At 35.2% G+C, this 21,958-nt stretch overlaps 1 protein-coding gene across 5 annotated transcripts in view; it reads left to right on the forward strand.

Moving 5' to 3' along the window:
• The window catches only part of RAD54B (RAD54 homolog B), a 158,710-nt gene extending 137,223 nt beyond the window's left edge, over positions 1-21,487 (forward strand). For all 5 annotated transcript variants that reach the window (XM_007488118.3, XM_056823313.1, XM_007488116.2 and 2 more), the window contains 8 exons: positions 3,717-3,924; positions 6,499-6,638; positions 8,094-8,384; positions 9,847-10,022; positions 13,080-13,341; positions 14,324-14,390; positions 14,595-14,795; positions 20,984-21,487. In XM_007488118.3, coding sequence (XP_007488180.2) covers positions 3,717-3,924; positions 6,499-6,638; positions 8,094-8,384; positions 9,847-10,022; positions 13,080-13,341; positions 14,324-14,390; positions 14,595-14,795; positions 20,984-21,201 — 1,563 coding nt within the window. In that variant the 3' untranslated portion in view covers positions 21,202-21,487. The remainder of the gene's footprint in view (positions 1-3,716; positions 3,925-6,498; positions 6,639-8,093; positions 8,385-9,846; positions 10,023-13,079; positions 13,342-14,323; positions 14,391-14,594; positions 14,796-20,983) is intronic.
• The last annotated feature ends 471 nt before the right edge of the window (positions 21,488-21,958 follow it).

Consider the following 21,958-nt stretch of genomic DNA (forward strand, 5'->3'; position numbering starts at 1 on the left):
GTCAAATAGTGAGTTTTTTCTTCAAAAATTGGGATCTTTGAGCAAATCAAACATTCAGTTGTTATGGACATTAACCACCATGTCTTGATTACCTATCCTATTTCATTAATACACTACTCTATTTCTTAGCCAGTACCAGGTTGTTTTGATGATTACTGCTTTATAGTATAGTTTGAAATCTGTTATGTCTAGGTTTCCTTCTTCTATATTTTTTCATTGATTCTCTTGATATTCTTGGTTTTTTGAAGAACCTATATGTTCCAAAATATTTATAGAAGCTCTTTCTCTGGTGGCAAAGAACTGGAAATTGAAGGGATGTCCATCAATTGGGGAATGGCTAAACAAACTGTGGTATATGATTGTGATAGAATACTATGTAGAAACAAGGAGCAGATTAACTTTTTAAAAATTTGGAAAGAACTGCATGAGACAATGAAGAGTGAAATGAGTTGAGTAAAGAGAATATTATATATAGCTATGGAATTGCTTTGTGAAGAATAACTTGTAAATGTTAATAACTTGTAAATGTTTATCTCCAGAGAATGAATCAAGAAGTAGAAACATGAAAGAAATAATCTACATATTTTGCCAGATGATGCCTTCTTTGATGTGGGGAGGGGATAGAGGAGCTGAATAAAAATGTTTTTTAAAAATGTTTATTTATTGATAAAACCCAGTTCCTGCCCTAAGGAAACTTAAAGCTTAATTGGAGAGAGTACATGAAATGGTTAAGTAATGTTGCAAATCAAGACTAAAGTCTTGTATTATTGCTTCTTCATAGGTTTCTGTGGTTTTGAATTTTCCTCACCTACAGGCTTACATTTTATTGATGAACCCTCTCTGTCTATACTTAGCCCACCAGACAAAAGATTTTCAGTGGTCCTGTTCTCAAAGCCTTTAGTGTGGCAAAATGGGAAGAATGCTGGATTTGGAATTAGTGGAATGAAGTAAAATCCTGACCCTGTTGTACATTATCTGTGTGACCTTGAGCAACCAACTTAGCTTCTCTGGATCTCAGTTGCCCCATCTGTAAAATGGGGGAAATGGTCTGGATGATCACTAATTTATAATTAAATCTCTGATTCTATTAATTGTCAGAGTTTTCTTTCTCTTGGCAGGAACTTTAAGAAGCCAGGGTTATGTCTAGGTCATGATGGGACTTTGGTAGTGATAATAGTTTAAATCGAAGAATCATAGATATATAGCTAGAAGGGATTTTAGAAGCTATCCTGTGCAGCTCTTTTGTCTTGCAAATGAGGAAACTGGGGCACAGAGAGGTGAAGTGACTTGCCCTAGGGTCACAGCCAAAAAGTATCTGAGGTTAGATTTGAACTCAGGGCTCCCCAAATCCCATTCCAGTGCCATCTCCGTTATGCCAAGCTGTCTTCTAACTAATATTAGGTTGAAGTAGAAGGAGACTTAAGTCAGGGAGACTGACATTTGTAGTAGGATAGATGTGAGGGATAAAGACCTACCCTGGAGTGGTAGGAGAGGGAATTGAAGATGTGAGAAATGAAAGGTAAATCATCGGATATGTGTGGAAGGGGTCAACAAGATAAAAGATTTAAAGATGAATTGAGTCTAGGTGAGAAGGGAGTATGGTGGTGCCATTTGGGGAGACATGGAATTTAATAATAAGAACTAATTTTGGAGATAAAGGATGATAAATCTTGGTCACTTTGAGTTTGAGATAATGATAGGACATCCCATCGATAGATATAAAACTTATGCTCTATTGAGACTTTGGGGTTGAATGTATGGATTTGAGAGTCATATATGATAGAGTTTTAGAGCTAAAAGGGGACATTTGTGATCATCTGGACCAGCCTCTTAATTTTACCTATGAAGTTACTGACAAAAAAAGCTAAGTGACTTGTTCTTATATTTTCTCAAAGAAAATCCTCACTTTGTGGTTAAAATCTTAGCTCCAGTATCCAATAGTGGATTAATCACTTCTCTCTTCTTTAGTTTCCTCATCTTTAAAGTGGAGATAATAATACTGATATTTCCTCACAGAGTTATTGTAAAGAAAATATTTTGTAAATCTGGAAACATTGTGTGTATATGTTATATATCCACAGAATCTAAGCTTCTGAAGCAGAGGAGTATTTCATTTTTGCCGTGGTATCATAATGGCCTAGTGTAGTACCTTGCATATAGTAGGTACTTATTAAATTGAATATAAGAGGCTGCTGGGTGGCTCAGTGGATAGAATGCCAGTGGGAGAGGGGAGTTCAAATCTACTCTGACATTTCCTCATTCTGTGATCCTGGGCAAATCACTTAACCCCCCCCCCCCCCCCCCCCCCATTGCTTAGCCCTTATCACTCTTCTGCCTTGGAATCAATACACAGTATTGATTCTGAGATGGAAGGTGAGGTTTAAAAGAAAAAAAGAATACTGACAGAAGGTAAGGTTTTTTTTTTCAATAAAATTTTAAAAATTGAATATAAATATAAGCTATCTAAATGCCAATTTTTATAGCAATGCTTTTTCTACTAAACCTGTATCTCTAAGTAGTGATTTAAAGGGGATGTTCAGAATTATGAGAGTAGAGGTTTTTCAGGAAAAAAAAATGTATAGAGAAATGGAGAGAAAAGGATCGAGCCATAGGGAATACCCATAGAGAGGAAGAAGAAAGGGAATAATCAAAGGCAGACAGAATAGTCAAGACAGAAACCAGGGAAGTGCAGTGTCACTGAAACCAAGAGAGAAAGTAATTAAAGATAGAAATTGGTCAGCTGTATCAAATATTGAAGAAAAGTCTAGAATAATGAGGACTGATTAAAGGCCATTGGATTTGGTCATTAGACTGTTATCTTTGAGAATGAAGTTTTGGAAGCCAGATTTTGGAGACTGCATAATAGGAAAAGAATGTAGTAAAAAAAATGGAGACATTGTATTTAGAACATTCAATAGAGAAATTTGTCAGGTAAAGGAAAGAAACTGGGTTCTAGAAGTGAGAAAGGAAAAAAAAATGGAAAATCGGGAAGAAAGGACCATTGCAGAGAAAAAAGTTTTAAGATGCTACAGAGGGTAGAGGTGTGTGTGAGATCAAGATCTCAGGAATCAGAAAGGGAGAGAGTGCAATTGTTAGGCTTTTAAGGAACAGACATTCATTTGCTAGAAAAAAGAATGAGAAAATGTGTATAGTGATAGAAATTTGTAAAGTTGTAGAGAAGGGTAGGTAATGGGGGGTCAGACAATTGCTTGATCTTCCCAGTAAAGTGGTTAGGATGTTAAAAGAAAATGGTTTGCAATAGAGAAGAATAAGAGAATTGCTAAGCATTTGAGAAGGCACATTTTGTAGAAAGCATTTTTACTAAACCAAGACTGTATATCTTTGATTTTTTTAAGCTCTGTAGATAGAAACACAGCTGAAAATCAAGAAATGTAATTTCCTGGTTTGCATGTGGAAGAGTCTGTTAGTGATATTAGTCATTCTGACCCCACTGACTCTCATGGGTACCAATCACCATCCTGGAATATTAAAGTCATATATATTTCAACAATATTTTGTCCCTCATCAAAGAATACCATGGTTTATTCCTTCAGCTTAGAATAAAATTTGTGGTTTACTTTCTTACATTATTTTTATCTTTGAGGCATAAGTATTATAATACCCAACAGATGGCTGGCATGGAATTTGTTCTTCAGCTTTATTGATATAGTTTCTATGCATGTTTTGTTGCATGAATTCATATAATTTATTTTCAGGCTCACAAAATAGAAGACTTCATCATCTCCCCACTGTATTCAGTTCTTATCATCAGTTATGAGATGCTGCTTCGATGCCTTGATCAAATTAAAAATATAAAATTTGATCTTTTAATCTGTGATGAAGGACATCGCTTGAAGAACAGCTCCATTAAGACAACTACAGCCCTTGTTAGCTTGTCTTGTGAGAAGAGAGTAATTCTTACTGGTTAGTGTTCTATTAATTCACTTAATAATCTTCTAGCATAATAAAAATTTAAGATTGTGAACTTGCTTTTGTTAGATTTATACAATTTTTGATGATATTAAATGGATGTCATACTCAATACCCACTAGCCAGCTCTGATGAATTTCATTTCCTTTAGAGCCATGGAAGGAGGAAAACTCCCTCTATTGATCCTGTTGAGTGGAAAGATTCTTATATCTCTTCACAAACATCTAATGGGGTGTGAAGTAAGGAAGAAGGAAAAGAGGGAGGGAGGGAAGAAAAGGAAGGTGCTCAATAAGTGCTTTTCCTGATACCATGAAGGGGAAAGAAAAGATAACAAGTAAAACAAATGCTTAAAACATACCTTTTTTTTTTACAAAAAAGAAAATGCTTTTTGCAATCATTTCTATCAGCCCTTTAGAATTCATTAAATGTCTGTGTGCAGGATGCTTGCTACACCCTAGGCATAGGAAGACAAAATTGAAAAACCCTGCTCCCAATGAGTTTAGGTTCCATCATTGAAGATAAACAACATGTACAGATATAAGAAATGAGTTTTTAAGATGTATAGATGAGGAATGAATGCATTCTAGGTATTGGGAACAACCAGTAATAAGGCACGGAAATATATGAGGAATAATAAGAGGCCACTTTGAATATGTGATATGTAGAATATATGAAGGAGAACTAAAGATAATACTATTGGGAAGGTAGGCTGGGACCATGTGAAATGCTGAAAGATGAGATTTAATTGGTCTAGAAATTACACATTAAACACTGGAGTTTATTGAATATGGAGTGACATGGTCTGACCTTTGCTTTATGAAAATCCCTTTGAGGTAAAGAGAACAATTAGGAGGCTCTTGCTTGGTGGTTTTCATGAGGTGCCATGACCAACAAAAGCATCCTCTGGTGTATTGGGCCTTTTGAGCTTAGTTTACATCATCTCAGAATGGACTCATTTCATTTTATTTCTTTAACTGAATTGGAAATATCTCATTTATGAGAATTTCAAATGGTATTTGCCTATTTTCAAAGTGGAAAATTAGTAGGCCTAAATATTTGAATTCTTTATTTCCAAGAGATTGATCCCTTCCCCCCCCTTCCCCCTCCGAAATTATTATGAGAGGCAGAATATCTGAAAGGATAGAAAAAAGAACTGGGCACAGAGTTGAGACAACCTGGGTTTAGGCCTTGATTCTGACACGTGTAACCTTGGGCAAATCACTTAATTTCTCACTGTCTCAGGGAAATATATGAGATTGTAAATTATTGAGATCTTGCTCTAAATTGATAATGAAAGTTCCTTATTAGATGCCCCCCTCCACTGGTGAAATTGCAAATCCAATTTTTAAAAAAAATAATCCTTACCTTTTATCTTGGAATCAGTATTATGTGTTTTTCTAAGGTAGAAGAGTGGTAAGGGCTAGGCAATGGGGATTAAGTGACTTGCCCAGGGTCAAACAGTTAGGAAATGTCTGAGGCCAGATTTAAACCTAGGACCTCTCGTCTCTAGGCCTGGCTCTCAATCCCACCCAGCTGCCCCAACAAATACAAATCCCCCCCCCCCCCACCCAAAAAAAAAGACACTAAGCATCCAAACAAGCAGTGCCTCCAAGATTCTTTCTTTGCTCAGAGTCTGAAGCCCTGAGTCTTAGGCCCAATTCTTCTATTTACTCTTTGTATGATCTGGGGCATAACATTTCATCTGAGCCTCTTTCTTTATCTACAGAATGAGATATTTGACCTACTTATGGCATAGGTTGGGGCTAAGCAAAGCCCTGGTAAACATTAGAAAAAGGTACATAAATATAAGCTAACATTATGATGTTAATTACTATAACTCCTAGGATAATGAGAGTCTCTGTCATGTGTTAAGTTAAAGGGGTGACTTCATTGGCTTTTAAAACATTTCATGACTTTTTCCTTCTACTTTCCAGCCTTTTGTACTTTTCTCCCCTCAACATTTTGCCCAATTCAGCAAAACTGGCTGCCTTGCTTTTCCTTGCATACATGACCATCCCTTGACTTCTTGCCTTTGCTCTGGCTGTTGGGATCAGTACCTGGAATAGCCTCCCTCTTCTCCTCTGCCTCCTGGCTTCCTTCATATCTCAGCTCAGAACCTACTTTCTGCAGGGGTCCTTTCCTTTTTCTCTTTTCCCCCTCACTGCTAATGCCTTTTTACTGAGATTATGTAATCTTCTACTGTATATATCTCATATGCATGATTTTTTCCCATGATATTGGCTCCCCCCGTTAGAATGTGAGCTCCTTGAAGACCAGATGTATGGTATTGTCTTTCTTTTTTATCCCCATTGCTTAGTACAGTGTCTGATATATAGAAATCAATAAATGTTTAATTGATTTTTGAAAGTAAAAAATATAGAAACCTGGAATTATTTAATAATAATGTTAAAACTAATATTTTGTACTGATGAATTAACATTTTTAGCATAGTGCTGCTATCTGATTTGGATAACTATCATGAGATGTGTGTGTTTGTGGGGTTGATTCCTTAGGTAATGAAAAGGATGCTCTATTCTACAACCTGTACATTTTTTCATTTTTCTAAAGGTACTCCGGTCCAAAATGATTTACAGGAATTTTATGCATTAATTGAGTTTGTGAATCCAGGAATACTAGGCTCTTTGTCATCATATAGAAAAATATATGAAGAACCCATTATTATATCCCGAGAACCTTCTGCTACTCAGGTATAATGTTTTTTAATAAATGGTTATTTTTATAGAATAGAGAAAGATCCTAATCAACATGCCCTAGAAGACTTATTTTAAAGCTAATATTCTAGTTCAAAAGAAAATCAGTGTAACTCCTTTTTTAGTAAAAAATACATTTTTAGGAATCCCCACACATCTGTAATCTTATGCTTGAGAGGGTGGGAGGGAGAAGGGGGAACATATGAAGTTTCTTGGATATAATTAAATTTGTCTTAAAACAGCTTAGTATTCAAAGGCTAACTTCTCTCAATTTTGTTGAACTTATGAATTTGAAGACATGATAAAATAGGCAATCTGTCTTTTTTCCTCATGCTCTAGCTAGAAGTGTACTTTTTATGATTTAAAATTAAAGATTAAACAGATTTTTTTAGCCTCCTATACAAAATTAGATTTTTAAAAACATTTCTTTATCCTTAGAATATTATAATTAAAGACATTTTGTTTGGATAATATGTTTTAATTTTAGGGGGTAAAAATTTTTTTTTTCTTAATAGGCTATAATGATTCCAAAAGAGCTGTTACTCAGCTGTGTGTGAGTCTACTTTCAGGCTTGGATATAGAGTCATTAGCTTGACAAATTGTGTTGGTTCCAAAGAAGATAGTATGATCTATTAGTTCTTTGTGGGATATTGACAGTCTATATTCTATTATGATCTATGAATCTAAGGTGCATTCACTGAATAATTTAGCTTGTGGATTATAGAATTATAATGGTCCCCAGACCAATCAATGAATCATAAGACTTTGGCTTTATATAATTTAATGATTGAGCTAAACATTTTAAAAAATTTAAAATTTTTATTATGATACAAAACACACTTCTATATTGGTAATTATTATAAGAGTACGTTTTTATAACCAAACCCTGAAAATAAAACCATAAATACACTGATGTGAAAGATGACTCTTAATAGTTCTTTCTCTGGAAGTGGATAGCATTCCCTATCATATGCTTTCAGGATTGTCCCAGATCATTGTATTGCTGAGAGTAGTCAAGTTTTCACAGATAATCATCATACAATATTGCTGTAAATCTTTTCCCACTTCTGCTTATTTCATTCTGCATCAGTTCCTGCAAATCTTTCTAGCTTTTTCTGAAATCATCTGTTTTTCATTTCTTATAGCAAAATAGTGTTCCATTACCAATATGTACTACAATTTGTTCCGCCATTCCGCAATTGATGGACCTCCTCATAATTTCCAATTCTTTGGCACTTAAAGATATATGTCCATTGTTTCCCTTTGTCTCTTTCCCCCAAGCCCCTCTTCAATTGTATTATATTTTTCTTTAATAAAACAATAAAATATAAAAGCAGATTGTAACCAGGTAGTTACAAATGAAGAATTTTTTAAAATTGTTGTTACAAATGTTTTTTTCTGTACACCTTGTTTCAGAAAAGTCCTAAGTCTGACTTTTTTTTTCATTAATAGGAAGAAAAAAAATTGGGTGAGAAAAGAGCAGCTGAACTCACTCGCCTTACTGGACTCTTTATTCTTAGAAGAACACAAGAGGTGATAAATAAATATCTTCCACCTAAAATAGAGAGTGTAATCTTTTGCCGACCAGGAATACTACAGATTGAACTTTATCGGAAACTGTTGAGTTCTCAGGCTGTCAGATTCTGTTTGCAGGGCATACTAGAAAATGCTCCTCATCTGTTATGTATAGGAGCCCTTAAAAAACTTTGCAACCATCCCTGTCTTCTCTTCAAATCTTTAAAGGTATGTTGCAAACTGAAATTCTGGGATGCTCTTTAGAAACAAGTCTCTTAACTTCTCTTTATCTTAACTGCTTATCTGTAATATGAGCAGAATAATTAGCATCTACCTCATAAGGTTGTTTGGAAGATCAAATGAAATAATGCCTGCAGAATGCTTTCCAGAATTTAAAGTGTTATGTAAATACTAGTGGTTATTATTTTCCTACAAGGTAAATGGACTTTTCAGAAATTTCTGGGACATTTATTTATGACTTCTCTTTTATAAAACAGACATAGGTACAGCATTAATACAGAAAATCAAATATGGTTAAAAGCATTAACTCTGTGCTTATTGAGATAATCTTGATCCTTCTGAAAGAAAGGAATCATATAGAGTGTGGTTAACCATTTATTGCTAAGGCATTGAATTTGCACAGAGATGTGCTTTGTGAAGGCCTAGGAACCAGGAAGAAAAAACAGGCAAAAGAAGGGAGAAAGCAGTGGAATGCTTGGGTTATGAACAATAAAGTAGGAGTAGGGCATGTCCCTGTGTACTGTTGCTTCTGCTCAATTCTTTTCCCTAATCCCTTTCCAACCTTATTCTTGACTAATCTTTTGGAACTGAATAAATAGTATGTGTTATTTTCTCCAAAATATATCCCCTTATGTAATAGGGTGGATTACTTTTTGAAAAAACTTACCAGAGTTGATTTTTATTGATATTTAGTTAATGTGGCTTTAGGGGAAAAGGTTCTAGATTTGGAATTTTGAACTCTTATTAGGGTCCTGGTTCCACTGCTTACTCATTAGCTGTGAAATCTTGGGCAAGTCCTTTAGCCTCATAGTGCCTTGGGTTTCCTCCCCATCTGTAATGTGAGATTTTTGAAGATAGGAACAATTTAATTTTTTAAAGCATTATTGATAAAAACAAAAACAAAAAACCCCTCAAAACATTATTGATGACCCTGGGCAAGTCACTTACCCCTAATTACCAACCCCTTACCATTCTATGCCTTTGAACTGATTAATATTGATTCTAAGATAGAAGGTAAGGCTTTTAAAAATATTATTGATGTTTTTTGTTTTTACATTACTTTCATTTTCATACATATATTTTCCCTTTTCTCTATCTAACAAGTCATTCTTTGTCATAAAGAATTAAAAAAGAATGAGGGGGGGAACTGCAAAGGAGTAAGAAAGAGATGTACATTTCAGGTCTGAGCATTGTGTTATTAATACAGCATGCACTTTTGTTTACATTGTTGCCATTCTGCATTTTTCCTCATTGAACTGTTTCATTTATACCTTTTTATTTCCAACAATTAAAAGTGATTTATACATTGATGCTTAATAAATGTTTGTTGAATAGAATCATAAAGTGAATACTATATTATCTCTCTTCTTCCTCTGAGCTCTTTTTTTTTCTTTCAATGTTGAATTGAAGTTGATGTGAGTCTAATCAGTTTTTAAATTATTTTGAATAGGAAAAAGAAAATAACTCGTCTTCTGAACAATATGAAGAATATAACTTTTCTGAAGGCTTGATAGATGCCTATCCTGCAGATTACAATCCAAACACATTTTCTGAGACAGATTCAGGAAAACTACAGGTTTTGACAAAGCTATTAGCAGCTATCCGTGAACTCAGTCCTTCTGAAAAGTAAGATGGGCTTTGTAAGCTACTTTCATTGCTTATGGAATTTAAGCTTTCCTAATGTGATTTCCTTAAAATTAAAAAAAAAATAAATAAGGCTGATGAGCTACTCAGTTTTGGGTAATGAAACCTTTCAACAATCTCCTTTGGTACACAACCTTAAAAATTAGTCCCTGAGCTTTGAATTCAGGGGTCAGTACAATGTATAATACATATTTGAAAAACATCTTTGGACTTAGCACAGTGACTTGAATACAGTGGACACTTAATATTTGTTGAATTGTATTTCTAGTGTATCAAAGTATGTTGCTGAAATACCAACTAATTGATCATAAAATCTGTGTCTTGAAATCATCAATTTATTAGCTATTGTGAGTGCTTATTTTCTTTCATTTTTATGGAATCATTTAACATTTGTAATTTTCTATAACATGGAAATGAATTTGTGGTTTTCTATAACAAGGAAACAAATAGTGTAGTGTTTTGTAAAAACATGGTTTGAATGTTAAGACAAAAAAACTTGTCACTCCAACACTGGATTCCTTGCAATCTTCTGCTATATCTAGGCCCAAGCCATGCTTTGCTTTACACTTCCCGCTGCAGGCATTCTTCAGTTTTGGATCCATAATCAAATAAATTATAATCACTGCTCTTGGAAATGTTGGATTAGCCTACTTATTTCTCTATAGCTCTAATTTCTACCTCTATAACTCTCTTTTCTGTTGTTCTTTAAAAATATTTTTTTTCATTTTAACAAATACCAAAAACAGTTGGAATTTCCATATACATATATCAGAACAGAAAAAGATGACTGTAAGAAACTCCATATTTCTGTTGTGTATGTATACATTTCGGTTTAGGTATATAATTTGTGGCTTTCAAAGCTGTCCTGCTAATCTGTAATCTTTCTTGGTCTTCTGTTATCTTATGGATATTTTTTAAAAGATGCCTCAATAACTTTCCTTCTGTGCTTCTTTTCTCTACTCTCTACTCTATCCATGTTTCCTCTTACCATTCTCCCCTTCTCTTTGCTGGAAGGGTGATGGAGAAAAACTAAGGCCTTAGTTTTAAGGCCTTTAGTCAAGCAAAAAATAGCACATGCTACATATAAAAATGTCTATCTTATTTCGTATTTTGGCTCTATCCCCTTTTTCTGTCAAGAGGTGTTTAACATGCCACATTACTTAGAAGTGTACTTGGTCACTGTATTGATCAGAATTTTAAAGTCTTTTTACAGTTGGTTTTCTTGATAATGTTATTTAAATTGTTTTCTTAGTTCTAATCACTTCTCTCTGCTTCCATTCATGAGTCTCTTCAAGTTTTTAAAAAAACGTCCAGTTTATTATTTTTTAAGATGTAATACTATTCCATTATATTAAAATATTAGGGATTTTTTAGCCATTTCTCAATAGGTGCCCCTTACAAAGAGTTTTACAACAAAGAGTTTTAGCTCTTTGCTACTCCAAAAGGAGCTTCGATATTTTCCTATAGATGAATCTTTTTACTTTTTCTTTGTTCTATAAACCTAGTAATGGTATAGTTGGGCTTCAAAAGGTACATACAGTTTAATGACTTTTGAGGTATAATTTTAGATTGCTTTCCAGAATGACTGTATCAATTCACAGCTTTGTCAACAATTCATTGATATGTTTTCTCATAGCCCTTCCAACAATTGTCATTTTCCTTTTTTGACATTTTTGCCAAAGTGATCGGTATGAGGTGAAACCTCAGAGATGCACTTCTTTAATGAATAATTTGGAACATTTGATCATATGGTATTCATATCTCTTTTCATTGAGAACTGCATGTTTAATTACTTCTATCAGGGAATTATAATTGGAGAATTGCAAATTTGAAATATTTGAATACAAATATCTAAGGAGCCAGAAGGCCAATGGTTTGAGGATGTATTCAATTTTAAGATCTAAAGTAGAAAAGCATACCAAGATCCTGATTCTTGAATGTTGAAAGCTAGAGAATCAGATTTATAGACAAGAGGGAGGTGGCCCAGCCATGGTAGATAATTCAGCCAAAATGAATACTAAGACTGGGCATGATGAATTTAAGCAGGGGGTGGAGCTATGGAGAAATGGTCTATTACTTATATTGATGACCCAGAGTAAATCTTTAACTTGTAAACTGATAAAAATTTAAATTTTGTTGTTCTCACAAATAGCTGCATTAATTATAACTTTTGAAGATGCCATTTCATTCAAATGAGCAAATGTTATTAGTTCCTATTCTATCAAGGCACTCAACTTAGTGCTAAGATTTCAAAGACAAAAGCAAAATTGTCTTTTCCCCCTATGGAATTTATATTCTACTGGGGGTATCTTGTAAGTGTTCATAATATACTAAATGTGCTATGTTTGTTAATCTTCTAATTGTTCAGCAAGCTGTTATATTAGCATGTACTAGTATATGTTAGTATATTACTATAATTATATGCTGTGTACTAAATAGTATTGGTTATTAGTTCCATAATACTATACTAACAGTAGTGGGGGGGAATTGAGATAACATGAATTCAATGAAGTACATTTGGGTGAGGAGATAAGAAGTGATGGGTAGAAACTGAATCTTAAGAGCAGTGTATAACTTGCTCCTCCTTTGATTGGTTAAACCCCAATCCTTGTTTTGATTGGTTAAATCCCGCCTGAATAATTAGTAGGATAATTGGGTCTGTAAATTGCTCATTCCTATTAGCTAGCTTTCATTTTCAAGGTAAGATTGTAACTTAAGTACCCAGCCAGTGGTTAATGAAGGGAGGAATTATCTTTGCTCAGGGACCAGGATAAAAGGAAATCTGTGCACCTCCTCTCTTCATACCTGCTTGCTTGCTGTAACCCTTTTGTAACACTGGCTTGGGAGGGCCCTTTCACTTCAGGATGAATAAAAGAGCCTTTGACACACTGACACTTATGTGTCTCATTGAGATTAAAATTTTTATTTATAAAAGTCCCAAACTCATTATTATTTGCTCTGTAAGTAGCAACTGTTATAGTAGTATCATATAATTTTCAAAAAAGCAAGATGTAAGAGGCCTTTTTCTCTTTTTGACAGGGTAGTGCTGGTTTCTAATTATACACAAACTCTGAATATTTTGCAAGCAGTCTGCACACGTCATGGATATACTTGTACAAGACTTGATGGGCAAACCCCAGTTGTACAGAGGCAGCAAATTGTTGATGGATTCAATAGCAAACATTCATCAGTTTTTGTATTCCTTTTAAGTTCAAAGGCTGGTGGTGTGGGACTGAACCTTATTGGAGGGTCTCATTTAATTTTGTATGATATTGATTGGAATCCAGCTACTGATATTCAGGTAGGAAAGCTTTGTATGTGTGTGTATGTATATATATAAATATAGATGTGTGTATGTGTGTGTGTATAAAATAAAGTGATTTAAGGCATTTTAGGATCTTCTTTTTATTATGTTCTTTACCATTGGGGGGCATAGAGTTTGTATTTTGGAATGGTTGTTTTCTAGGAATGAGTGTGGGCAATCATGGGGCTGTTAATGCTTTCTCTAGGCATGAAAAAATATCTGCTTATAGTTTGTGCTGATAGCAAAAGTCTAAGGATGGCTGGTTAGGTCAATTCTGAGCCACCCTCCACCCATGACAATTCCCTAAAGAAATCCACTTCCCTTAGGAGATCCTCTGATGTTACTTGGACTGGAATACCTGTCACAGAGGCTGCTGATTCCTGAAGGCTTCTGTGTCCACATGCCCATGCTTTGGTGCAGGCAGGGTGGTTAATTCCCTACTACATACAGCCAACACAGGTTAATAGCACATTAAGAGAGTACTCAATATGGCAACAATACTCTGATTTCCTTGTAAAGAGGAACCAAAATGTGGAACTGGCACACTTGCAAGGGTACCCAATCACTGTGAGGTGGCTGAATAGTGTAGTGGATAGAATGTTGAGCTTGTACCATAAAGACCTGAATTCGTATATGACACTTGGACACTTATTAGCTGTGTAACCCTGGGCAAGTCAATTAATGTCTCTTGGTCTCAGTTTCCTCAGCTGTAAAATGGGAGTGATAATAATAGCACCTACATCACAGGGTTGTTAGAATCAAGTGAGATAATATTTTTAAAGTGCTGATTCTAGTGCCTGGAACATAATAGATGTTATACACGTGCTTATTCCCTTCTTTTTCACCTTCCCCTTTCTTTTCTCCTTCCCTCTCTCCTTTTCTTCTCCAAACTTTGGCTTTGATGTCTACAAGTATATAGTAATTCAAGATTCCTAGATTAATGTACCATCTTGTAAATTACATTGGTCTTTTTTGATAGGCAATGGCTAGAGTGTGGCGAGATGGCCAAAAACATTCTGTGCATATCTACAGACTTCTCACAACAGGTATTAATTTATTCCTAAATCTAGCTCATATGACTTTTGATTTGTTCCCTCAGGGTATTGAAATGATCACGTCAGTTTTGAATAGAAAAATAACTTTTGTGTCAAATGTCAAGAGCTCTTTTTAACTAGTATACTAATAACATATACTTAATTTTTAAAAAGTATTGGAATTTAAGGTACTTTTAATGGCTATTTTCTCTTCAGGCACAATTGAAGAAAAGATTTATCAGAGACAAATAAGTAAGCAAGGTCTTTCTGGGGCAGTGGTAGATCTGGCCAAGACATCTGAACATATCCAATTTTCAGTGGAAGAACTCAAAAATTTGTTCACCTTACATGAAGATTCAGATTGTGTGACTCATGATCTATTAGACTGTGAGTGTGTGGAAAAGAAAGAACATCAAGGTTAGTTTTATTTCTATAGCTAAAATAAAATTAATTTGCTTATTTTTCAGCAGTAGAAAAATTTTAAACTAAGCACGAAGAAGCCTAATTCTTTCAGATGTTGTCTTGTTGGGTTTTCTCATTTTACAAGGCACTGCTGGAAGGTGGAGCTGAGAAAAAAGTAATTTTTCAAACTTCAGTGATTATCTAAATTAATTTAATTTAATTTTATCTTTGAATTGACTACAAAAACAGAATGGCTTAGGAAGGATTTTTAAATCCTGTTGTAATAGCTCCATTCAAAAATAACAGTGTGTAATCTTATAGAGAATACATTTGTAGTTCCCCTCAATCAGTAGGAACATTTAATGGGGTACATAGGGAAGATGCAGTTTCAATAACTACATTTTAACTTGTTCAGTGTATCTGACAAAGGGTTTTATTTAAGATCAGATAATGAAATCTACCTGCTTGTTATCTTTCATTTTTGCTTGAGTTGATGTAATTTTTTGTGTTAGTGTATAACTTAACTATTGTTGAAATGTCCAATTTCTTTTAATTTTCTTACTATCATTCTATAGAGTATTAACAAAAAATAAATTTTAAATGATGACAGAGAATCTTTATTACATTGACTGACATCACTAAATAGTTATAAAAGACACTCCCTTCCTTTTTTAATCAGTTCAGGGCCTGGTTCGTGTTTCTTTTTCCTCTCCAGCTCCTTTCCTCACACTGTGGGATTTCATCATACATATTTATACCCTGTCCAACACCTCTCATTTATTTGTCATGACCTCCACCACACCACAGCTAAATACAGAGATAGTCATATCCCTGTCTTCCATTACCTTTTCTATTCATGAACTCTGCAGTTTCTTTAGCTGACCATAATCTCTTGTCTTTTACTTTTTCTGCCTTGAAACTGCAGTTATTTATCTGTTCTTTATCTTCACAGTGACCTTCCATCCCTCCCCTCATTTTTTCCTAGGTCTTCACCTCTACATTGTCTACATTCTCTTCTCTTTCCTTACCACTTAGTGAATCAGTTCATTTTTTGTTGTTTTCTTCTCTTGAGTCTCTTTCCTATTTATCATATCAATTTAGCCCTGTCAAACCCCAGCCTTAGATTATTTCCACCATTTCCCTGTCTTTACTCCTTAATGACATGCTGCTGTATAGAACTCGAGGAAATCACCAATACTGACTAGGTCTGCTTCAAATTTATTTTGCATAGTCTGAGTTAGCTCTTCACTGCAGCAAAACAATGCTTTTATTGCCTTTATGTATTTATTCCAGTTAAATTCACTATTCCATTCACCACAGTGACTTTATCAAACCTTTTCAACTCTCCTCCTATAGTTCTCCCCCCATTCTCTCAACTGAAACTTTTCCTCATATTTCACTCAAAAAATTGAAACTATTTGCCAAGAACTTCTTTTTCTTTTTTTCTCATATCACACAATGCCGTTTGCAATTATCTTCTCCTTTACCACTGCTGCCTCATATGAAGATGTGACCCTTCTCTTCCACATACACATCTTCTCCAGCAGAATGGCCCCACTATCATTAATCTTCAGTCTCTTCTTGTCTACTGGCTACTTCCCTACTGCCTACAAATATATCTATACTTCTACATCCTCAAAAAAACCCACATTTGATCCAACTTTCCCTGCTTATTGTTGTGTATTTCTCTGGCCTTTTGTAGCCATCTACAAAAGACCTTCTCTCCTCTCAATCTCTTCTTAAGGCTACAGTCCAGCTTTCAACTTTATCATTCCACTGAGATGGCTCTCTCCAAAGTTATCTGTGATCTCTTGATTATAAAATCTAATGGCCTTTTCCCATTCTTCATTCTCTTGACCTCTCAACAAGCCTTTAACATTATTGATCATCCTCTTTTTTTCTTAAAAATCCTTACCTTCTGTCTTAGAATTAATACTAAGTATTCCTTCCAAGGCAGAAGAGAGGTAAGGGCTAGGTAATGTGATATTGAAATCACTTTAAAAGACTGATATATATTAATTCCTAAATGAAACACTCAAGTCAGCTGCCAAATTTTTATGGTGTTTTAATTACAATAGGAGGAAGAAAGCATGAGAGAGAGAGAGAGAGAGAGAGAGAGAGAGAGAGAGAGAGAGAGAGAGAGAGAGAGAGAGAGAGAGAGAGAGATAGAGAGAGAGAGAGAAGAGGAAAAGGGAGAGAAGAAGTTTAATTCAGAACCACTCTGGCTCAGGCTGAGCCAAAGCGGACTTTAAGGCCTTGGATAGCCAAGTCAGGGAAAGGAATCAGTCCTTATCACTCGCGTGACCAATCTGAAGGAAAACAGTTCGTGGGGCTCCTCCAACCCCAAGCACCAGCCTTGAACTCAACTGTAGCCCTCCTCACAGGAAGTCCCGATAACTCCAGAGGCTATTCTCTACCTCACTTCCTGCGTCTCATATGTGCTAATGGTGGCTCTAGCTTGACAGAGAACAGCCCAGAGGTCTGTCCTTTTTTTTGCACATGTCTGTTGAAGGCCATATTCTCAAATAATTAAATCTTGAGTTTGCTGCAGCCCTTCCTAATCTTGTTACACTGAGTAGGGTGGAGAATGTAGTTTTCAAGACCTGATTCTGTTATTCGAAGTATCTCTATTGTTATTGATCAGGAAATAGCTAAATCCGATCTTCTAAAGAATGGTCTTAATAGGGTGGAATAGTTTTGAAATTCACAGTAATTGGGGATAAGTGACTTGTCCCGGGTCATACAAATAGGAAGTGCCTGATGCTAGATTTGAATATAGGATGTGGTTGCTGAAAATATTTGAATATAGGATGTGATCAAGTTAGAATGACTTTTTATGGCAGTTTATTTACAAAAGGAGAAAGAGTGAAAATAAGGGTAGTGAGAGAGATTAGAGTAGATAATTACTCTGGCCAGGTTCAAACCAGATGGGGCTTCAGAGGCCCAAGCAAAGGAGTTCCCAGAAGTAAACTAAGCAAGGGTTCCAGCCACAAGGTCTTCTCTAAAACAGGGGCCTCTCCAGAGACTTGTCTCCAGAAAAGCCAGGGAAGGGAATCAGCCTTTTCACTCACCCACATGGTGGTTCAAAGGGAAATATTCTAGAATAGTCTCACTAAATTTCAGTCTCAGGTCCACAAAGCAGATTTTTCACCAGCCTTGAACTCGAACTCTGAACTCCAAAGAATTCCAAAGAACTTCCTTCACAGGAAGTTGCAACTGCTTTTAAAGACACTTCTTTGTGTTTGTGTCATTTCCTGTGTATTCCTTCCACTTTATGTGGATCAATTATAGTTTTAGCTTTACTTAGGACTGCCCAGAGGGCAGTCAGTCATTTTTGATTTGTCACCCACTTTAGCATACATGGGTCACAGACTTCTCCCACTTAAGGATAAAATGAAGTGTATATACTTCTGGTGATTAAAAATAGGCAGGGGACACTCCTCTGCCTTGGAGACAATTGGAAGGTAAGGGTTTTATTAAAAAAAATAGGCAGGGGAGAATTAATCCCACATTTACAGAGCCATCCAGCTGCCCCAGGTCATCCTTTTCTTATACTCTTATACTTTTTTGTCACAGTGCTCTTTCCTGGTTTTCCTCCTACCTGCCTGACCACTACTCCTGTTTCTTTTGCTGAATCTTCATCCACATCATGCCCACTAATTGTGGGCATCTGGGCCCTCTTCTTCATATTCTCTTTTGTTTGATGATTTTATTAGCCTTCATAGATTCAATTATCATCTCTTTGTAGATCACTTGTCTAGCTCGAAATTCTCCTTATCTCCAATCTCACATTTCCAATTGTCTACTGTACATCTTGAGGTAGGTGTCTTATAGACATCTCAAATTCAGGATGTCCAAAATAACTCATTGTTTTTCCTCCCCAATCCTCTCCTTTTTATAACTTGCCTATTACTGTCAATTACTGTACAACCCTTGTCATGAAAATTTATTAGCCAAGACACCAAAAACAAACAAACAAACAAACACAACCCCCCCCCCCCAAGTCTCTAAGCCAAAAAGAAGTAGGTTTATTGAGAGGACTGGTCTCACAATAAAGCTGGACTCTGGTTGGCAGCTGAAGACTTCTTCTTTTTTTTTTTTAAAACCCTTACCTTCTGCCTTGGAGCCAATACTGTGTATTGGCTCCAAGGCAGAAGAGTGGTAAGGGCTAGGCAATGGGGGTCAAGTGACTTGCCCAGGGTCACACAGCTGGGAAGTGTCTGAGGCCAGATTTGAACCTAGGACCTCCAGTCTCTAGGCCTGGTTCTCAATCCACTGAGCTACCCAGCTGCCCCCTGAAGACTTCTTATATAGTCCAAATTTGAGCTAGAGATAGTTATTTTCAGATCTATTTATACTTAATTCTTACCAACGTGCAAGCAAAAAGTAGAAAAATTAGATAAAGGAAAAATGCAAAAAGTTATAGGTGTGAGAAGATAAATTTCATCAAATATGCATGTTATGTAGTCCTTTTTAGACAAAATTTTTACAGGAAAAATCTTGGTGATTATTTTGCAGAAATAATTGAATGCTTGCCCAATAAAATTACAAAATTACAAAATAACTGAACTGCAAAAATACCTAAGTAAAGAATATGTATCTCCTAATGAGGTAATCATGGAGTGGGTTAAGGGATTTCACATTCACACCATGTATTACTGTACAATCAATCTCTCAATCACCCAGGCCTGCATTTGGGTGTCAATTCCTTACTCTCTCTCATCCCTTATACTCAATTAATTGTCAAATCCTGGCATTCCTACCTTTATGAGGTCTCTTTTATGTGCTCTCTTCTCTCCTCTTATACAGCAACCAACCTGGTTGGTGTAGGCCCTTATCACTTTGTGCTTGGTGTATTGCAATAGATTTCTGGTAGTATGCCTGCTTCAAGCCCCTTCCCACTTTAATCCATCCCCTATTCAACAATCAGGTTAATTTTAAATTACAGGTCTGACCATTTCTCTATTCAGTAAACTGTGGTGGTTCCTTATGGCCTCTTTGATAAAATGTGAAATCCCCTATTTGACTTATGAAGCCCTTCATAACCTATCCCCTTCCTATTTTTCCAATCCTTTTTTTATACCTGACTTACCTCAACATATTCTGTAATGTAGTGATATTTGACCTCCTTGCTGGTCCTCTGAGACACTCATCTCCAAACTGAGCATTTTCACTGACTGTCTCCTATACTTGGAGTACTCTCCCTTCTCATCTTCACCTCCTGGCTTTCCTGGCTTCCTTTAAGTCTTATTTAAAGTCCCGCCTTCTACAAGAAGCCTTTCCCAATTCTTGATCTTAATACTTTTCTGCTGACATTTCCCCCAATTTATCCTGTATATAGCTTGTTTGTAAATATTTGGTTGTTGTGTCCCCCATTGGAACAAAACTTCTTTAGAGCAAGGACTGTTTTTGACTTTCTTTTTATCTTTAGAGCTTAACATAGTGCCTGACACATAATAGGTACTTAATAAATGCTTATTGACTAGCTGACAAAGAAAGATATAAATTTTGTGAAATATTATTATGCTGTACAAAATGAAGGAGAGAATTTAAACTAGGAAGACTTGTATGAACTGATAGAGTGAAGGGAGCAGAACTAGGAGAACAATTTTTTATAGTAACAATGATATTTAAAAAAAAAATCCTTACCTTCCATCTTGGAATAAATACTGTGTATTGGTTCCAAGGCAAAAAAGTGGTAAGAGCTAGGCAATGGGGGTCAAGTGACTTGCCCAGGGTCACACAGCTGGGAAGTGTCTTGAGGCCAGATTTGAACCTAGGACCTCCCATCTCTAGGCCTGGTCTCTAGGCTCTCAATCCACTGAGCCACCCAGCTGCCCCCTAACAATGGTATTTTAAAAACAAGCAACCTCAAATGATTTGGGAACACTGATCAAAATGCAATGACTAATCACAATTCCAGGGGACTAGTGATGAAATATGTTGTTTACTTCCTGATAAAGAGGTGATAGGCTCAGAGTGTAGATCAAGCCACTTTTTGAACTTGGCTAATGTGGTCATTTGTTTTGTTTCACTATAATGTTAGTAGCAAGGATTTTATTTTTCTTGTTTTCTTATTGGGAAGATTGAAGCATGTGGGAGAGAGAGAAAGTGAATCTTCATTTGAAAATAAGATAAGATTTAGTTAGAAAACAGAATATTAATAGGGACTGAAATGTTTCTGACTCTTTTACTCATTTCAGCTGAGTCTTTGGAAGAACCCTCTACTTATAGAAGTTGTCAGCTTGGCCCAAATCACCAGAAGCTGGACTCCAAAAAGCCTCTTTCCATGTCACAATTGAAACAATGGAAACATTTCTCTGGGAAACATCAGAATCTTCACGATCCCTTTCTTGAAAGAATTAAAGAAAATGTTTCATTCATTTTTCAAAATGTAACCAATCAAGCCCCTGTAAAATAATGAACAGTTATTTACATTAAGAACAAAGAGCATATATAACTATCTTGTGTAATTGTATAAGATTTAAATGTTTTTTAAATAGAAAAATGGCAAGTTTTAAATAAAAATATGTGTACAATACATTTTGTCACAAGTCATAATTCATTAAAATGTTTAATAGTTTGTGATATATCCTTGTTAAAAATGTTCTGAACTTATGAAACTGAATATTTTAAACAAAGCTTTGGGTTTCATATATTTATTGATTAATTCCATGCTCAATAAATGTTTTGTCAAATGCCTACTACATACTTTGTTGAATACCTAAGTAGAATACACTTATATAGCTTTTTACATACATCTGTGAAACAATTTGAGCACATAATAAAATTCAGTGAGAAGGTAGATAATTTAAGTAGTTAATTATATAATTAAGCTCTATAACACAAATTAAGTGTATATAGGCTAAAGGATGACAAAATAAGGGGGAAAGTCCATAGGGTGGTAAGGCTAGAAAAACATTTATTCTCTACTCTCAGCTTATAGACTGAGAATATAAATGCTTTAAATCAGTTAATTATATTAATATGTATAGCATAAATGATTTTATATTTTTAAAAATATAAAATTAAATCTCTTCAATAGTTTGTATGTCTATGTGTAATTGGAAAGAATATGTGACCACATATGTTGCATTGTGTTAACTTGTGAAACTACTGCCAACAACACATTCACTATCTACTTTTGATTATGTTCTCTTCCTATGTAAATTTGAATA

This window comes from Monodelphis domestica, chromosome 3 (genome assembly GCF_027887165.1).
Source record: "Monodelphis domestica isolate mMonDom1 chromosome 3, mMonDom1.pri, whole genome shotgun sequence".
Taxonomy (NCBI): Eukaryota; Metazoa; Chordata; class Mammalia; order Didelphimorphia; family Didelphidae; genus Monodelphis; species Monodelphis domestica.